At 39.5% G+C, this 20,081-nt stretch overlaps 1 protein-coding gene across 1 annotated transcript in view; it reads right to left on the bottom strand.

The window, feature by feature from the left end:
- The window catches only part of GNA14 (G protein subunit alpha 14), an 89,846-nt gene extending 70,639 nt beyond the window's left edge, over positions 1-19,207 (bottom strand). Inside the window, exon 1 of the mRNA XM_050912577.1 lies at positions 19,087-19,207. Coding sequence (XP_050768534.1) covers positions 19,087-19,207 — 121 coding nt within the window. The remainder of the gene's footprint in view (positions 1-19,086) is intronic.
- Positions 19,208-20,081: the final 874 nt, after the last annotated feature.

The raw sequence follows: 20,081 nt of genomic DNA, 5'->3' as shown, positions 1-20,081 counted from the left end.
CTTCTGAAGGTTCCTTAGAGAGCAATGTAGTTGGAAACAATTTGCTGCATTTTGGACTAAAAAGCTGCCAAACAATGCTTTTTTTTTTTTTTTTTTTTTTTTTTTACATGTCCCCACTGTAAGCCTCCATTTTACTGTTCATGGAAAGTTGTCTAAGAAATTTTCATTACATTTCCTTTTTAAACATGAAAGGCATAGATCAACAATGAAGGAACATTCCATCAGCTCTAGGCTGCCCTGCTGGTGACTTCTTGGAGGCTGGCTGGTATTTCTACATAGTTAGCCCAAAGAGACTTTAAGTGGCTGACTTTTCTCTGGTCCTTTCCCCTCTAGCTCAAGGAAGAAGAGCCAGTATTCAGAAAGCTACCACTCATTGCTTGTGTCAACAGGACATGAACTTACACGAGCAGTCAGCTGACTCGATTTTTAAAAAAATTTTCAGTAGAACTTGTGTGTGTGCGTGTCTCTCTCTCTCCTTTGTCAGTTTTATGCTATAGTATAGTGAAGTTCTCTGGTATATGGCCCAAACTCTAGCCCAGGTAGTTCTCCTGAGCACATAAAGTTTTCGAAGTGAGACTGAGGGATTTACCTTCCTTATTATAGAAAAAGCTTAAAATCATAGCTCCTTGCATTTGGGGCGTAGTTGCTAATTCTGGCTCCAGTGGGTATGACAACTGTGGATGCATTTCTACCAGTGAAATAAAGTTTTCCAGTGAGGAGAAGACATGTTTGTATTCTATGACACACTTCTTAAGGCTCTTACCTTATTTTAAAACTCAACAGTTCGCAGTTTCCTTGCTACAATTCATCTCCATGAAGGCATTCATAACTTTTTAAGAACAGTACGTTGCCACATATTTGTGATAAAGTCATTCACTAAGCATTACCAGGTTACTTTTCACAAGTATGTTTGGCACTGGTGACTGCAAGAAAGGATAGAACTTGAAGAAAAGGGAAAAGTGTCTCTAAATTGTTACATTCACCAGCATTGAATGGGATGGCACAGAACTCATGCCTTTGAGGTTTACGTGAAATAAGCTCTGTCTGCTAAACATGACCAGATTATCTCTTTGAGAGATCTACAGTTTGGAAAGTAGTGGAAAACCTGATGCACTAGATGGCTGCGCTGCCATTCAGAGGTACCTCAACAGGCTGGGGAAGTTTACACCCAGTTTACAAGGGTGAAGAAATATATGGCAATTATTCCCAAGTTATTTTTAAATAGCCAAGAGAAGTAGATGACGGTATTCTTACTATTTCATCAGTAGCAGTCCCTTAATCTATCCATAGGTGCTTCAAAGAATCCCATTTCTTCACCTTGTTGCTGCTACAGGTAATTGAACCTGGTGAGAACATACCAAGATAGCAGAGACTCCATCCAGCAAGTGCACACACTGGAACAGTTTTGACTTGGTACCCCGTATTCAGAAGTAGCAGAGTCATTTTTGAATGCCACCATGCCTCAACTAATAACCTGCCATTCAGACACTACACAAGCATGACTTCCAGAGCTGAGGTTGCTCCCACATAAGAAACCCAGTGATCTCCTTACTGCAGTTCAAGCTTTGGCATCAGAATACACAAAAGCAGCCCGTGCCTGTTTGTGGTTTCAATGTGGTAACTTATTTGCTATACACAAGCAAGCTCTCCAACCACTTCTTGAAAGTGTAGGACATTATTGAAGTTAATCACTTTGGATCTAAATACACAGCTTTAAAGTAAGAAGCCCCCAAGACCAGCACCCACTGTTTGAGGGGGGGGGTGTATGTATGCATATGCATACACACAATACATACAATTATACATATGCAAGCGCCTTTTTTGTCATGCCTTCATTTCTGTGACGTTATCTAGGAAAAGTGTCTGAACTAGACCTACACCTTACTAAAGTTCTATAGCATAGCAAGGGAAAGAAAAGGTGAATTAATTTAGGCTGGTGAAAATCCTACCTTTCCTAGTTTTGCTGTTTTCAGTAAGCTGTTAAAAAAAATAAATTTGACACTAAAGAATACGATTGTCCTACCTCTTGTCTCTACCTCCAAAATCTCTGATTTGAGACCAAAATATTTTTCCAGCCCCAGAGGACCACATCACTGCACCTAATAAACCAGGTCCCAATACAGTACTGCAGCAGATCAGATCCAGAACAGTATCACTTACTAGATGCAATCAATTCCCAGCTAGTCTTCCTGAATAATGCCACACAGTCCTTTAATGAGACTCTGTGGGCACATAGGTATCAAAACCAGAGCTTTTGCAGTGGATCTGACATTATCCACAGTCATTTGCTATTGCAGTTCCTTGACAATGACTGGTTTCTCTAAGGGGCCAGAACCACATGCTGGTGCATGCCTGTCCAACCATCTGCAACCACTTATGACCATAATATCCCTTGTCATTTCATAGACCATTTTAGATTTACATCGCAACAGGTACTGCCACAATGGCAAGTTTGATCACTAAACTGAAGCGTCAAACTATATAACACTTGTACACATTTAGTTTACGCTTATCGTCCTTCCTTCAGGCTTAAGTGTCCCTTGTACTTACACCGTTCTCCTCAAACACATAGTTACCCAATGTGTTTCAGGTTCCAACTTTTAAGTTCAGACTTAGGCTTTGAACCTACAATCATTGCCAAACCTCAAAGAAGCCAGGATCTTGTGGGGCATAACTAAGAAATAGAGTAAAAGTTTAATGCTAAGAACCTAAGCAGGAGCCAAAAACCTGAGCTACTGGTATGGAACCCTTCTTAAGCTTAATTTTAACGGCTGAAAGCCCTCATGGAACACTTGTATTTATTATGTGAATACTAAGATTAATACTGAGATAGAGGGTGTTGTGCAAACTTACACCTTAGCCAAAAAATACAGCTATATTATGAAAGGGATCTGTTTTTCAGGGGCACTCAGGAGGCTAAAGAACTTCTCAAAAGATTGTAAGTATAAGAAGAAACTATTACAAATTTCTTAAGGGACTTTAAAAGGTGACTGTATCCAGTAACATGCAAATACAATAATATAAATCCATTTGAAATAAAATAATATACAACCATGTAAACTGGCAAAAAAACTAAACAGGATTTGGGGTCATGAGCTTAATCAAAACCACTGTAACCTGAAAACAAAACAGTTATTATTAACATTTGAACTCAAAGGACAAAGCAATAGATGCCCCCCACTCCTCTCCAAAAAAGAGTAAAAGAACTTATAGTAAGAATTATCTTTTATACCCTGGCCCCCAGAGAATATAAACAAATGTCAACCTGTTAATATTTGCTTTCCTGTGGCTGTTGTATTAAACTGAGCACAGCTGGATGGATCTTATCAAAGAGACAAAGAGGAGAATAAATCAGTGTTCCTGAAATGCAGAGTTTTAATCCTCCTAAGGAAATTACTGTAACTTAGATCTAGAGGTTATGGTTTGCAGTGAATAAAAATACAGCCTCCATACAGGCCCTTACGGTTACACATAAGTCTATAGCTAACCTTTTCAATATACATTATGTATAGCACGTAAGAAACAACTACAAAACCCTACTCCAGACCCAAAAGTAACAGATAAACAGCCAAACAACAACTTAAGAGACAAGATAAATTTGGTAAAGATTAATTTTGCAGTCATTTGCCAGGGAGGTAGAAATGGTTTAACGGGTGATCCATCAAAAAAGAGCAGTCATAAAGGAGCAGCCACTTCAAAAATGTAGTCAAGTAAAATTGTTCTGAGAAAAATCATACTAATACTAAAGTCTAAGGCAGGGGTTTTCTGTAGCTTCTAAGTAACCTGAGTTACGACTATTTAATCTAATCAAAGCAGCCTTCATAGGAGTTTCTGAGAATATTTCTACTGTTACCAGCGGTCTTTTTGACACTTAAGAACAATTCTTGAATTAAATATTTGTAATACATGAGCATGAAAAAATATCTCCACACATCTACCTGAATTGCACATGTGAACACAGCTAACTCTTAGACAGATGAGTTTTACAAAGCAAGAATGTACAAAGCAATATGTACTTTATTCCAGCATATAGCCACACAATTACTCCTAGCAATGGTAAATAACTAGGTAAAACAGATACTAGTTAGGGATTGCACTCTAAGTCCAAAGCATACTCAGCACAGTGGAAGCCATTCAACTGCTTTAACAGATGCTAGGTATGTACTTACACAAATCACACAGTTAGGATAAAATTTACTTACTGATCTCCTTGAGACTGGCCCTAACGAAAACTGTCACATGATCAAAACCACAGCCTGATTACAGCAAATGTTACTAGCAGAAAAGTGCTGACCTCCAAAATGCCCAGTAGCTCTTCCAGAAAATAATAATTAAAAAATAGACTCACACAACAGTATACTTAGTCATACACAAAGCATTTTCCTCAGAAGGTAATAAGAGATATACAGTGTCCTAATTTGTTCCAAAGCAGCAAAATATTAGACCTCTATGATTAAACTACTACATGTTCTTTATGTTAGATGCTAATAGTATCAATACACAATCTCCCTATCTCATCTGGTTTCATAGGTCATAATTCAAAAACATCTAAATTAAGGTTTGAAACGTGCCAGTGAAATACTGTACCAGCATTCCCTTGCCATTATCATCATACTTCTATCAATCCTCTATACACCAGAAATACTGTTCTGTATTTAATGTGTGTACCTCTGCCTCAGATACAAGCTCAAAAGTGTGAAATACTTTACATACATGATTTGCAATAAAAAGACTGCAAGTACGAAGCAGGTTCCTCTGTTTAGTCTGCGTTTCACAGAGCACCAGCTGTTTCTCCACATAGCCAAATAAAAAACTCGAGTAACATGCAATCCCCCAAAAATCCCTTGTTTATCATTCCCAGCACTTAAACTGGGATTTTCAAGCATCTAGGTATTAAAAACAATTAGCTGCTGAGAACTGCAAGACTTAAAGTGTGAGGGATTACCAAATTAAACATTGTTGAAGACTGCATTGATAAAAAAACAATAAAACCAAGACACAATAGTGCAAAATAAAACAACTTCAAATTTAAAACTAAATTTTTCTATTTTTACAGAGATTAGCACATCTCATGAAAAGAAATTTCTGCTGCATTAAGTTTAAAAGTACTAAATAGCACACTTTGCACTGAGTACAATAACAGACTATTTTATGTTAAAATGAAAAACAATTTTGTAAGAAACTGCTGCCCTTTAAAAACACACCTATTTAATGATTCATTTTATTTTAAAAAATGCACCCTGAAGCAAAAAAAGCTCTCAGGTCACCTGAACATCTAAATTCCCCTAAGCGTCACTGGGCCTACTGGCATTATATAGAAGATATATTCCTAAATCTGTTAAAACTGGCCTTAACTCACCATCTGGAGTTTCAGCATGTGAACAATTCCAAAACAAGAACAGAGGTTTGAAATGTTACATGGTAACAGGATGGTAGGCAACTCTACCCTAAATGAACTGCCTTCCTGAGATTCTATAAGGCCTCCGTTCTTTTGCATGGGAAATTATGACCAATTTAATCTCGGGGACAGACTGCCAGTGCTCAGGTCAGCTCATAATTCTAAGCAACATGTTCGCTCCCTTTCTTCTTTCTCTTAGCAATAAGAACTGGACTTTTCAGGTGCCATTTTACAGCAGCCTGCCGATAGAGCTGTGCTGGGAGGTGACTGTACACGTTGAGATGGCAAGAACTCCCAGGTAAATCACTGGGAAAGAATTTGAAAGGCTTGATGCTGCAAAAGTTACCAAAGGGGAAAAAAAAAGAGTTTAATAACCAGTGAAAACTTCCAGTGAAATAAACTTTGCTTTCATCTACTCAGTTTTCTACTCAGTTTTCACACTGCTCGGGGCGGGGGGGGAACCTACGGTACACTAATACACATGCAGAGTAAAGGTCTGGCAACTCTGCACTATGGGACTGGCAGGAACTCCTCCCAAATGTAGGTCTGCAAATTCCTTGTCTTGACATGCATTATGCAAGCATTTAAGAATTTCAACTGGAAATTAGGACCCCTATGTGTCTGTCAAGTAAGAGACACTGGCTCCTGCTCAGAGGTTACACAGCACACTGTCACAGAAGGTGCTACCTCAGAAAAAACACAGGTTGACACGTGCCTTTCAGATCGTGAAGTAACAATAAAACAGAGTTAAGCATAAAAGCTTCCTGCTTGGGTAATGAATGCCAGGTTTTTATACAAAACACATTTTCATTTCAAACACAAAGCTAGGAATTGTGAAATGGATATGTCCTAAGGGCTAAAATGAATTGTTTGGCCTTTCCTACCAAAGAAAATATATCAGGTTGGGAACTTACTTGCTTTTTAAGAAATATATTATCGTTATGGATAAGCACTTGGCACAATTACCTTGGAAATATTTAGGTCCAAAAAGCATTTACTTGTAAGTTTTAAAAAAAAAAAAAAAGGGCTTATTTTGTGACACATATTTTTATTTACTTAAAGTGTTTTGCTTTTCAGTTAGTGTTCCATGCAATTCCCAACCAGTGGCTAACTACAGATATTTCCAAGATGTTCTGCATAAAGTTCTAATGCTATTGCAGCAAAAGATGGGCACAAGTACAAGCACTAGCGAAAGCAATCACATTTACAAGAAATTAACTACAGGAGACCTGGGACTAGCAGTGGAACCAGAAAACATTGCAAGTATGTAATACATCTGGAACCCCATTCCTCCTTTTTATTTAAACGTTATTTTACAAGACTTTCTTCTTCCATGGAATACTTTCAGTTTGAAGATAGCAAATGAAGGTATCTCCAATAAGCTACTTCAGCTCTAGCTCAACATTGAGAGAGAAAAAGGTGTCATCATTAAACTAATACCTTCATAGCAGAAATGGTTATTTTAGTACTGAAGAGCATTACTACTGAGGAACCCAACAAAACTTCAATGATGAAATACCTCAATGTATTCCTGAACTTTAATGAAGTTTTATTAACTCATATTTAGTATTCATTACAAGCACACTCAATTTTCTCTTAGAAAATTGGAATATTGTTTCAAAATATAATTTTCTAAGCTAAATCCAACTTCCTAACATAATCACATTGAAATTCCATAATAATGAGAGAAGATAATCATAAAGAACAGTGGTGTCCCTGTGCACAAAGGTTTTTGCAAAGATCTGCTTACCCACACTACTGTTGTAGAAAACATCCTATAATCCTAGTTGTATAGAAAGGGTAGTTTTCAAGAGAGAATTCTGCATTACATGCCAAGAGCTCTGCCTGCAGAAAGAGCATCAGTGCTTGAAAGCCTGGAAATAAGTGAATATGCTATATGATAGACAGCATCATCTCCCACATTATCATTCACACAATTTTTGCCTCTAGTGAAATGAAAAATGCAGAATGGGTTTTCGCAGAGAAGGAACTGATTCCTACCAAAGCTTTTGGTAGGAACCAAAGTTCCTATTACAATAGGAAGCTGTAATTCGTATCACAATTTTTTCATAACTATGGGCTTGGGCCAATAAAATTGCAGGTTAAATAGAACCAGTGTAAATATATTTGAAAGAAATTAATTTGAGTTTAATTTAAAATACATATACAGCCACCAATACTACCAGCAGAAGATACTATGTTCAGACAGCAAAGCCTACTCTCTCCAGCCACCAAGAAAAAAACCGTAGCAATTCATTTTCAGGCACAGATTATTTTCCTATTTACAGTTCAGAACACTATCTAGAGAAGGTTAATCATCCCTGTTTTATTTCATATGTTGAGTCTATTAGAAGAGCATGAATATTAGAAGAAATGTACAAAATAGCGACTATTCAATCAACTGGAAAAGGACACCTTTTTAAAAGGACATTTGAGAAAACAGAAGCAAAATCACAGCTAATGAAGCTGGCCTTTATGTTTTGATTTTTGTTTAAGAGCATGTATACTTAATTTGTACTACCTGAGTTACAGAGGCCTCAAATTCAATTTTCCTAAAACAAAACTTAAAAGAAACAAGACACTAAACACATTATCAAATCTTGTTCCTTTTTCCTTCTTTTTTGGACAAAACCCCGTAAGTTTAACATATCTGAAACATGAACATTGCTGTGCTAAGCACAGACTGGAAAAAAAACTATGTAATTTATCTTTTTACCATTTAACATATTTTCGCATTGCTTTTGATAATACTTGCTTTAAGTGTGTATGTTTTAAGTGTAAAATGCTACCTCTCTGTGCTCTGTTTTCAACTCATATATCAGTGAAATATTTGCAAATAGAAATGATGGAAAAATCATTTCAAAGTTTCCTACACTGCAGTTATCACTCTGGGTTAACTACGCAACAGTGGAAACTGGAACATCCAAGAAATTGTAATATCATTCTATGATTCTGATGTAAATAAACTCACATTTTACAGCTTTTTCGTAACAGGCTGCCATATGTTGGCACATTCATTGTTCAACTATATCTTACAGTACTTTTAGCACCGATATTGCAAACTGCTTACCACAGGAACCGACAGAAGACTTCGTAAGACACAATATTTCAGATAAATAAAAGCAGATTACTGTCCCTATTTAAGAAAGAAAGAAAGAGATCCAGGCAACAGCCAAACGTCAAGCAATATATCTCAGAAGTGGAAAAGGGCAAGGGTAGAAAACCACACTCTGCTAGGCATACTGAAAAGTTATCTTGTTCTTTCAAGAAATACTGCAAATAAAGTCATACTTATAAAATCTTCATCTAAATTTACACAGAATTTTATACATGCAACAGATGTGAGGCAAAGCATAGTAACTACAGAAAAGCATTAAGATACAAGACAGCTGAAAGGTCACTTAACACAAAGTTTAAAATACATAACAAAAAAAAGTTTGTGAGCTACTGCTAAGTTTCAGCAATTAAATATGATAGAGAATGGAAATTTCAGTGATAAAAAGTTATCAATATGACCTAATTTTTCACCTTTTTTTTTTTGTTGTTGTTGGTCATTTGCTAAGCAAAGAAATCAAAATCTTTCTTCAGAGCCCTTTAAATCACAGGCTAGATCAATTTGCCGACTGAAACTAGGAAAGCACTTGGGTAAAATGGATTAGTAGTTACCTGTTATTTACCAGTAATTTCTTTCCTCAGATTTCCTATGCGCTTTATTGTAACCAGATTTTAATTTTAGAATGAGATTGTGCTTACTTGAATCAAATTTTAACTTTGATTTTAGCATATTGAAAGGGGTAACCTGCACAACGTTACATACTCTCAGCTGTGAGTGAACGCTTGTGAGCAGAAACCCAAAAGCATGTTTCGAGTAACCTTTCTCAGTGCTCAGGTTTATAAACAATTGGGTTAACAAGAGCCTTCAGGACACCAGCAAGTTGATCGCTCCCTCCAAAACAAGCCTAAAAGTAACTCTTAATACCACTGAGGTGGAAAATATTCATATACATTTGTAAAGTACTGTAATTAGAAATATTAGATGCCTGACCCAAAACAGTTTAAAAAATTTTTCCCGAATTTTCTCCTTCAATGATATTGACCCAAAAACTTACTTTGCAAAGGCAGCTACATGCAACAGTTTTTAAATGAAGTTCAAAGGAGTTAAACTATTTTTAAAAAAAGGCACAATATCTAAATACATTAAAACAAACTGAAGCCAGAGAAAAGTAACATAGTCAAGGTAAACTTCCAACGTGCTGGATAATACAACATGCATTCTGCATGCAAAGAAAGTGATATCTACATCTTTTGGAAAACAAATTCCAAATGAGTTCTGATCCCCTTTTGCTGTTTGCAAATTAAGTTGTATGCTTAGATGACTATCCAAATTAAAGAGATTAAATTAAACACAGTACTTTTACAACATTAGGAAGTGGCAAAATCAGTCTCAAGGGCTTTGAAGGTACATTTTAAACAAACAGTTCTTGAGGCAACAATTTGTATACTGCCACTCATAAAAAATGATCTAACTTGCTTGCCTCAGTGGAGGAAATCATTAGACCTGGAACTGATTTAGAGAAAGTAAAAAGTAAAAACGAAAACATAATAACTAAAGCTTGTATGTAATATTTCACTGCATAACCTAGAGCTAAACTATTTCACAGGACAATATTTTAGGGTTTATGTTTTATTCTTTCCAACAGGAGCATTCTTTCAGAAGCATTTGTTTGTTCAAATTGACCATTCGCTCTTACAAATCAAAAAGGAACAAAATTAATAGTGGCTTTATATGATTCTCACACTCAAGTGGAAGCCAAGCACTACTCTGTCATGGATCAGCACTTGCTAGACATAAAAATCAACATCTACTACTTGGAGAGGTTTTCTGTTTATGTAGTGGGGGAAAAAAGTGACTTGGTGACACACGACAGACTAAATATTTTTTTGACAAAAAAGCGTGTTTAATAGTAGCTATGAATCAATAAAGGCATGGTGCGGCCACCCTTAAACCATGAAAAAAAGGTAAAGGAATAGCTTACAGCAGTCCTTGCCTTCTTTGGGTGCTTTCATTCGTCGTAAGTTATTCTGGAAGTAAAAGGGAAGCTAGCCAGCTAGATATATTTATGAATATTACACAGATCATTAAAAAAACAGTAGATCATCATTTTATCAAATCTAGTTAAACTATATGAGCAAAATGTGATTGTGATATTACAGGGCAATTTATTAATATATTTGAACAGTCAAACAGGTCATTCACTTGGAAAGGGTTTAGTATTGAAGCCATAGCAAAGACTGTATGAATCACAGCCAATTAGATAAAATGAACATATGCACTATTGGGTTTGCTTTGTGCAAATGAAACAATTTATTGCTTAGTTCACCCAGCCACTGCTGCTCAGAAAGAAATTCAACCAAGAGTCAGGCTTTGGTTTTATGTTGTAGTTCTTCAGTACTTCAAAATAAAATCTTGCAATGTATAAGCTCCCACGTTCATTTACGTTAGCTCAGTGCCCAGTACTTCATACATGGTGTTCCTACATAATGAGGGAGCTGTGGAATCCTGAGCACTTATTTTAAGCTAGTCCTTGTTTTTCGGTTTCAAAGCAGAAAGATACACTACTCGATTTACTTCTTTCAACTAATATCAGGCAAACAAAAGCAACTTATACAAAGAACGACAAAGGAAATGCGGTAAAAGAAAGTAATCTGAAGGCAATCCCAACAAGAATCACCTAGCAGTTAACAGAAGATTTAATAGCATTATCACAAAAATATAATTGTTCATTTCTTCATTCTTTCTCTTTCAGAAGGGTAATGATGACAACTTTACACTACTCACTAGCCTCCCTTTTAAGGAAAAGAATCATTTCAGAAAATTCTGATTTTGCCTTGCCTATTATGCTATTATTTCCTTTGGAAACAAGGCCAGATAGGATGAAATGAAAAAAAATATTAAATTATCTTCCTTCATGATAGCAGTCACAGAAAAAAACAATTGCATTTTCTCCCTTATTCTGTTCTGTTGCTTTCTTCAAGGAACACGAAGAATGAACATTAGCTGTCTCGGAAAATGACAGTGCACCAAAAAGCCAAAATGATCAACAGTAGATGTCATGTTATAGCAGAATTGCAGGGATGGCACTTTATTCCTTTCAGTGGATTACCTTTTTGGGACCTTACAGGTAGCAAACATTCTCAACACATCATGTCCTCATCTCTTCACTACTCATCTCTCCCCTCCCAAAGTAATGCTTCATGGGTTTTTTATACCAGGTAATACAAAACCAAAGGCAACAAAGCCGTGTGATCCTTTTGCTCCTCAAAACATTGTGCTTGCTTTATCTTACAACAGCTGCTACCGGTTGTCTAGCAACTGCTATTCCTTTGAACATTTCAAAAAAAATTCTCTGATGTTTTCATAATGATGGCATCAACTAGAAACACAACAGTTAAATTCTCCCAAAATGAAGCACAGAGCATACTACAGTTGGAAAATAACTGGCTTTTTCAACTAATGCCCAGTGAAGACAAAAAAAATGTTTTTGGCACAAAGCACTGGCATTTAATGATCACTTTGCTAAACTTCCAAACAAAGGAATGTTATCTTAATACAATCCTTAAAACATTTAAATTGCATAACGATAATTCAAGAGAAAGATTTAAACTGTTCTATTCAAGGAGCAGAAAGGCTGTTTTAATTAAAAGGTACCATTAATTAAAAGGTACATAGGGAGAATTAATGAATTATGATTTGATAGCTTCAACATACCTTTCTCAGAAATAAAATCCAGTTCAACTACAATTACTGTCTTGACACACATACTGATGGGCAAAAATCTGAGCAAAGGTTTGAGTTAGTTGCTGTAAATTATGATTGGTTTTGCCACCCAGCATGTTCATCCAGGGACCAGTCTACCTTCAGCCCTGCAAAATCAGGTTCTCAATATTAAAGCACATTGAGTTTTTCTAATTTAAAAAAGGATGCTACCTTAATCCAACTACCTGTAATGTGATTCAGAAATAATTAAGAATGAAGATGTATTTGTACACTGATAGAGCTGTTCTTACATATGCTTACATTATCTCTGCCCTTCATGATGCTAGTCAGCCATGCACAATCCAGTGTATAAATATTCTACAACTGCCCATCATGATGAAGCCTGTGGCTACTGAAATTGATTTGTATCAAGTATTTGCTCAGATTAGCTTCTAAAGAAATGGATTATCTCATTTGCTGTCAGAAATCATAGTACGCAATCAGAATCTCAACACATAACCAGCACTTGTTCATTGCATCACTTTTCTCTAGAGTAAATTTTGGGAATCCTGTGTTAGCAAACTACTAAAACAAAATGAACAAGAATCAACCACATTCCTGTCAAAATATTATTCTTCAAACTAAGACAGCCTTCTCTCTTTGCATCTATTCAAGTTAGATTAGTTTTACACTATTTCTTCTTGGTATTAATTTTCAAAGAGACATGAAAGAAAAAGAACAAATTTACCAAGCAGCAGAGGGATTCCTTGGTTTTTCAGAAAATGTCTTCACAGAAGCCAACATAGATATAGTAAATATGTCTGACAAAGGCATGCAGAGAGCTTGGAGGAGGAAGGCTGCAGAAAAGCAAGCAATCATTGTCAGATACACTCTCATGACTTATGATACAAGCACTCCTCTAGTGTACATATCGCAGGAAGATAAACCAAGAGCCATTATTGCCAGTTAATAGTGAGGAGCTGAGGCACAGCAGCAGTTTTTCTCATGTCTGTATTTGCAATGAACTCTGGAGTTGCACAGGCTAAGATGCCTTGACTGTGCCCTCCAACACCCACATGGGTTCCGGTATAGTCACGCTCACTGATTAACTCAGCTCTGTCTCAGCCCTTAAGGTTTTCACCAGCCTTTCATTCACCACAGACAGATCTGGTTACCGACAGTAATAAAAATGATGCATAAAAACCACATTCAAAATGGAAGAGTAAAACATTTCTGGTAATTACAACCCAGTGAGAGCTACAGAAGAAAACTGACAAACTAATACACAAAGCCATTACTGTGCTGAGAAAAAAATCCTATTCACTCTACATGGTCAGTCTTGCCTCTTTAAGCTTATATTAAATCCAAAGATGTTTATTTTGGATTAAATTGTACAGTCTGCTGGTTTAGATTAACACAGCCAGATCTACTAAGGACTTTGTAAGATGGACTCTACCATCACTAGACTGATATGGATATATTTCCTTTCTCCATATTTTTCTGATTTGTGCAAATTCAAATCAGTTTCATCATAGACAGGTTTCTTATTCCTATGCCACTACACAAAAATAGTAACTTGTATTTTATCACATCCATGAATGTCAGCCTGCCTAGTGCCATCTAAAAAATTAACTGTGCTGACACATCTAGAACTTTCCTATTCTCAGAGAGATTAATTTGTGCTTCCTGTAGAAATGTAATGACTTCTTTTAAGGAAACAAAAGGTCCAAAGAGACCTCTTGCTACTGCAATGAATGCCAGAAAGCACTTCATCTACCTGTATGGAAGTTCCTGGTTCAATACAGTGCTTCTGTCCACACACCCAACTATAAGTGAAAATGTAAAACTGGACTGTTTCATACTAGATTGTAGCTGAGTATGTTTAGAAACTCATTCTTTTTTGGCATAACTGGGGAGACAGATCCCACAGAAGGACTCTATCATGTATTTCAGACCATTGTCCAATCCTCAGAAACAGATGAGCCTCAAGACTTCCTGATGCAGTTAGAAGCCAGTCAAAATCTGGATGCTCGTGGTCACTCTCTCTAAATATAGGACACTTCTCTGAGAAATGCAAAAAGCAGTGCTGGTCAATTCTTTTACTACCTTAGAAACTCCAAAGTGAATGATGGTATCACATGGTTCAGTCTTACAGCTTCATGATTTCTTCTGTTAACCTTATGTTCTAAATGGGAAAATTGTTAAGTGACTACAGTGACCCATGTATGACAGCAAAACTTTCAGTAAAGCCTGATTCTATTTTCTGCTCTTTTTCCTTGCCAAAGCATGGCCTAAAATTAGAGAGAAATAAAAAAAAAAGTGGTTCATAGACAACCCACATGTGATATGATCAGTGTAAAATTTTCCAGGTGCTTAAAAGAAAATGAAGGCCTACGACAGCATGTCTATCAAAAGTGCAATCTTATTCCATTGAAATGTGTCATAGTCTTGCCCGGTTGGAGATCTTCCTGCTTCCAATCATGAGACAATGTACTGTCACTCTACCTTCTTTATATAATTTCCTAAAACTGCTGTGGATTACCGCCCCCAAATGCATCTCTCTGCATTATACAAGCCCTAGAAAGAGCAGCTGTTCCATCTTAACGTGGCTTATCACGGAGAACTGACTCTGCATGTCAAACATGACCCTCTTCACACCTGGCCATTATAATGATGCAGGCTGGAAGAAAAGCCACTTGAGATGGCCTCACTGGGCCTTCAGCAGGACCACTTGAGCTTACCCCCACAGTTCACAGTCTGATGCTCATGTGTGTTCATAAGCAGCATTATCTTCCCCATGCTTAAAGGTTTTACACTGAAGTTTTATTGTCCCCTAATAAGCTATCAGGAAAAGAATACAACATTAGTCCTCTTATCAATTAAATTTAATTTGTTTTGGTTTTGTTAAAAAAATGCCCACTTCTCCCAGCAAGAAATCCCTTTTAATTAAGAGTTTTTAACGGGGTCTTTATTTAGGAACCCATAATGCCTGCAATGGGGTCCATTCTGCAAAAGGTCTCAGTACTATGGAACAATCTGAGCTCTATCCAAAGTCTGCAACCACTGTCAAGAGTGAAACCCTGATGCATTTGATGGGGGGGGAGGGGGAGGCAGGAAAAAAAAAAGAAAGGCGAGGAAAAAAAAAGGAAAAAAGAAAGGCGGAGGAAAAAAAGGAAAAAAGAAAGGCGGGGGAAAAAAAAGGAAAAAAGAAAGGCGGGGAAAAAAAGAAAAAAAGAAAGGCGGAGAAAAAAGAAAAAAAGAAAGGCGGAGAAAAAAGAAAAGTGGGAAAAAAAAAGAAAAGCAGAAAAAAAGAAAAGTGAAAAAAGTGGAAAAAAAAAAGAAAAGCAAGTAGGGAACAGATATTCAAGGGTAAGAATGAAAATCAATGTTTAAAAAAAAAAATAAAACTAGCCCTTTCCCAGTATATTTCTCAAGAAGAATCAAGATTTCAAAATATATTATACCCCCTTTGTGAGTACACCACTGCCATGCATGTGCATGGGCACAGTCAAGTAAAATATCAGTTATTTTCTTCAACTTGGATAACAGATGGCTGAAGAGGGATATAACAGGTCTGTAAAACCAGAAGAGGCTTGGGGGTGAATGAATAGGCACTGTCAGTATGCTGTCTCTTTCAAAACAAATATTAAGAGGTTTTAAATAAGAGGAATAGGCCAATCAAAAACAAAAGGACGTGGTTTTTGACACAGAACACAGGTAAGCTGACCATCTCCTGCCACAAAATGCTGTGGATGGCAGAAGGTTGCTAGATAAATGCATGGTAGAGGAATCCACTGAGAGTTGCTGAAAACTCAGAACCCCCATGCGGCTCAGGAAGCTCCTGAGACAGGAGCAGTTGGAAGCTAAGAGTACAGGCTAGGGAAAGGAGAGAAGTCATGTTTATGCCACTCTTGCATCATTCCTTGAAGACCCATTTTTTGACAACAAAACATTGCTGGATGGATAGTAATCCAAAATAACCACCTTTCTTCCTATCATTCAACAGGCTAAAGTGAACCGCTAAATTTGCCAGATAAAAAGATACATTTTTACTTTTCATTGAACAGAACTACATGCTTCAAATTTCACTTTCTAAAGTATATTTGCAATATCTGGACATACATGGTTACATCCATATTCAAGAAAATATCTTAATTACTACTATAAACAAGTTACCCTTCTTACAGTATTACATATACTGGTAATGTCCCACCTAGGTCAGAACGAAGTTTTAGTTTGTTTATTGCAACAGGTAGTTTCAAAAAAGGCTTGGTATACCCCCAAGACCCATGAGTACTGCCACAGACAACTGCTTTTGAAAGGTCTCTTCTTTGAAGGCATACTGCTGCTTCAACAGGTTTGCAGTCTTTTTGTGTAAATGATTAATATTATTGCTCCACCTGAGGTTTTCCGTGATGGTTCTGCACTACAACAAGCAAATAAAGTACTTTTTAAAGAAGGAGAAGCTGACTATGGTACAACAAGAACCAGCAGATGACCACAGACAGTAGTCAAACTTACTTTTGCCTTTTAAAGTTATAACATTACAGTTGCTTACAATTTTAAACTTAGACTCAAACATTGTAATGGACAGGTTTGCCTTCAAAACAAACCAATAGCCTCATTTGACTTCATGGCTAATAGGGACATGGGATTTCACTCTAATTTCTCCATCAAACCTAAGTCTTAACCTAGCCAAAAGCTTTCCTTTGAGATAGCTATGAAAAATGTTTTCATCTAAATAAGTCAGGGGTTGGAGAAACCCAGACTCCAGAACCAAGCCTCTCAGGGCTGGTCATCCATGGGTTCTCCCCACCATGACTCAACAAAGTTGACCAAGCTGTCCACAGGAATGCAGCCAGGAGTTACCTAAGGACACCACCCTCAGTTAAAAATTTCATGTCGTCTCTGATACGAAGGTATACAAACTCAGTTTCTAGATGCAGCAGCTCATTTTGATTTGCCTACTAGGTTCTATCTTTCCATTTACTTTCCTGTATCTTTTACTAAAATCACACTAAGAATCTGCTATTTCTTGTTCAAAACCCCATAAAATAACGCTTGACCCCAAACTATAAGTATTATTTGTATATCCTGCTTTACGTTCAAACAGCCAACCTGTCCAACAAAACAATTCTTTCAATTGTGCACAACATACACTAATCATAGCTGTACGCTGCTGCATATAGCTGGAGAAGTTGTGTTTTACATTTATTTCAAGAAGAAAAAATACAAACAGAGTGATAATGTAAGGTTTTTTGCTTGGAGGGGTTTTTTGTTAGCCCTATGTTTTTCAAAACAAACCAAACAGTTCTCATGCTCACCTGTTTTCCTGGTAAAAACAGTAAATGAATATAGAAAAACATTCGCAGAGTTTTCAGTTAAAGCAAAGCAACATTGCACAGTATGTGATATCCCAAAAGCACACAGAGGAGAAAGTGTGAAACCAGCAAATATTATAACATTTAAATTGCATAAAGGTAGAGCATTATACTGAAGAAAAGCAAACTGGAATAAAAGTTACTTCACAATCTTTCAAGACATCAGCAGCACAGATAAAACATTGTACTAAAGGAGTTTTTAACAGACAATTCTTATTTCTTATAAATATTCACTGCAAAATCCAAAATCCAACAGACATCAGTTTAGACTGTTGCATCAGTCAGCCACAGATTTCTACACAGGTAACAGACAAAGGTAATAGCAAACCAGACATATGGCACTGAGGGCGAGTCAGTATTTTGGGTTTTCTTTTTTTTTTTTAATCAGTTTCATGTTAAAATCATTTTGTAATTCAACATTGAGAGCAGCCTGTTTGAACTTAGTTTCTGATCTACAGTTTTGTTCAGTCTTCCTAAAAACTTACTGTTTGAAGCCTGGTTGGTTCTTTGGTGAGGTACATTACGCAAGCTGCTACATCTTGACCCGTCTGCAGCAGAGATGAAGGCAGAGCCTCTAGCAAGGGAGTGTTAGCACCAGTACATGGTCGCGCTAGCTCACCGGCTCACTGCACTGCAGACACAGACTTCTCCTCTGGCACTGGTTACAGCAAGAGTAGCTGTTCCCACACTGGGAGCTTTGACGCCTGAGCTTCTGCATCAAGCTGTTTGGGCACAAACAGCTGCCACAGAAAAATAAAAGTTTCCTGGACTGAGGCTGCTTCACCTTAGTTTAAGATTTTGTATCAGATAGTTTCAAGTTTCTTGTTTTCTTTCAGCCACTGCTGTGGGCTTAGTTTCCCCGCCAGCCGGTATCAGAGCGACAGGAACTCTATCGTAGGTGCGTTTGGCGTCTGCGTGGAGCAGCAAGAGGTAGAAAGGCTTAAAGCTGTCAACTTCATCTGCACTAGAGCTCTCACCACCACCTCCGCCAAGCTGAATTACCACCAGTGAAATAGCACTCACTGAAAAAGTCAAGTGGTTGATGCAGGAAATGATGCCTCAGCAGAGACGCTCTGAACAGAAGCACACGGGCAGGGCCAGGCAGGCTGGTACTGCCTCTCCCCGCTCCGCACCGGGAGGCCTTCAACACGGTGCTGGGGATACCAGTGCCAGGAACCACCGTGCTCTCCCGGATACGGGACAGGCCACACGTCAGGGTAAGGCGTGGAAATACCGTTTCCTGAGCTCGCAGTTATCTTTCGCTCACCACGCCTTACCACAGCATCACCGTACATAACACCACGGCCTCCTCACCGTGCCTGGGCACGTTTGGGTTTGATTTGGTTTCTCTCGAAAGAAAATCACCCAGGCAGCAACCCTACGCGCACAAGGCTATGAAAATCTGCCGCTCCTCCCCAGCCCTGCCGCACGCAGGGTAGCGCCGGCTGAAACTTTAAACAGGCAGGAGACCCCCCCCAAACCAGCAGACCCCCGCCGGGAGGAGGTGTCTCCCCGTCCCGGGACGGGCGGCGGCGGCAGCCCGCACTCACCCAGCAGCAGCAGCTTCAGCTCCCGGCGGGCGTCCCGCTTGTCCCGGCGCAGCTGCCGCTCGATCTCCGCGCTGATGCGCTGCGACTCCTTCTCCTCGGCGGAGAGGCAGCAGCCGGCCATGGCCACGGCCACGGGCGCCCCCGGCTCCCGCCGCCGGAGGGGAGGAGAGCGGAGGAAAGCGGTGCCCAGCCGCGCCCCGCCGCGGGCGGCGAGGGGCTGCCGCCTCCGCTCCCGCCGCCGCCGGAGGGGCCGCGGGGCCGGGGCAGGCAGGTGCCGCCTCCTCCCGCTGGTTAAAGATTACAGGCGCGGCCGGGCCGCTGCTCCGGCGGGGCGGGAGCGGTCCTCCTCCCGCAGCGCTGGGAGCCTGGGGGGGCGGAGAGGGACACCCCGCAGGCTGCAGCGCGCCGGGGGCCCTGGGAGGGGGCGGGAAGCAAAGGGAGCCGGTTGCTTACAAACAAAACAAAAAACCCTCATACACACACAGAAGCCCCCCAAATAACTAAAAAAACCCACCAAAACAAAAAAAAAAACCCCAACCAAAAAACCAAAACCGCACACACCCATTAGGGAAAGTTAGGAGGCCGGAGGGGAGGGGGAGGCTAGCTGTCAGCACGGAGCTTCGGCTCCCCGGGGTGCGCGCTGCGGGTGTGCGGGGGGGGCTGCCTGCCGGCGGGGCTGCCTGCCGGCGGGGCTGCCTGCCGGCGGGGCTGCCTGCCGGCGGGGCTGCCTGCCGGCGGGGCTGCCTGCCGGCGGGGCTGCCTGCCGGCGGGGCTGCCTGCCGGCGGGGCTGCCTGCCGGCGGGGCTGCCTGCCGGCGGGGCTGCCTGCCGGCGGGGCTGCCTGCCGGCGGGGCTGCCTGCCGGCGGGGCTGCCTGCCGGCGGGGCTGCCTGCCGGCGGGGCTGCCCGCCATCGCCCCGCTCTCGCCTGCCTCTGAGGCCGCCGTGGGGCAGAGGGGCGACCTGAGAGGCTAGTATTGTAAAATCCCGTATCTGGG

This window comes from Gymnogyps californianus, chromosome Z (genome assembly GCF_018139145.2).
Source record: "Gymnogyps californianus isolate 813 chromosome Z, ASM1813914v2, whole genome shotgun sequence".
Classification (NCBI taxonomy): Eukaryota; Metazoa; Chordata; class Aves; order Accipitriformes; family Cathartidae; genus Gymnogyps; species Gymnogyps californianus.
Note: the sequence above shows the minus strand (reverse complement) of the source record. Positions and strands in the feature narration are given on the sequence as shown.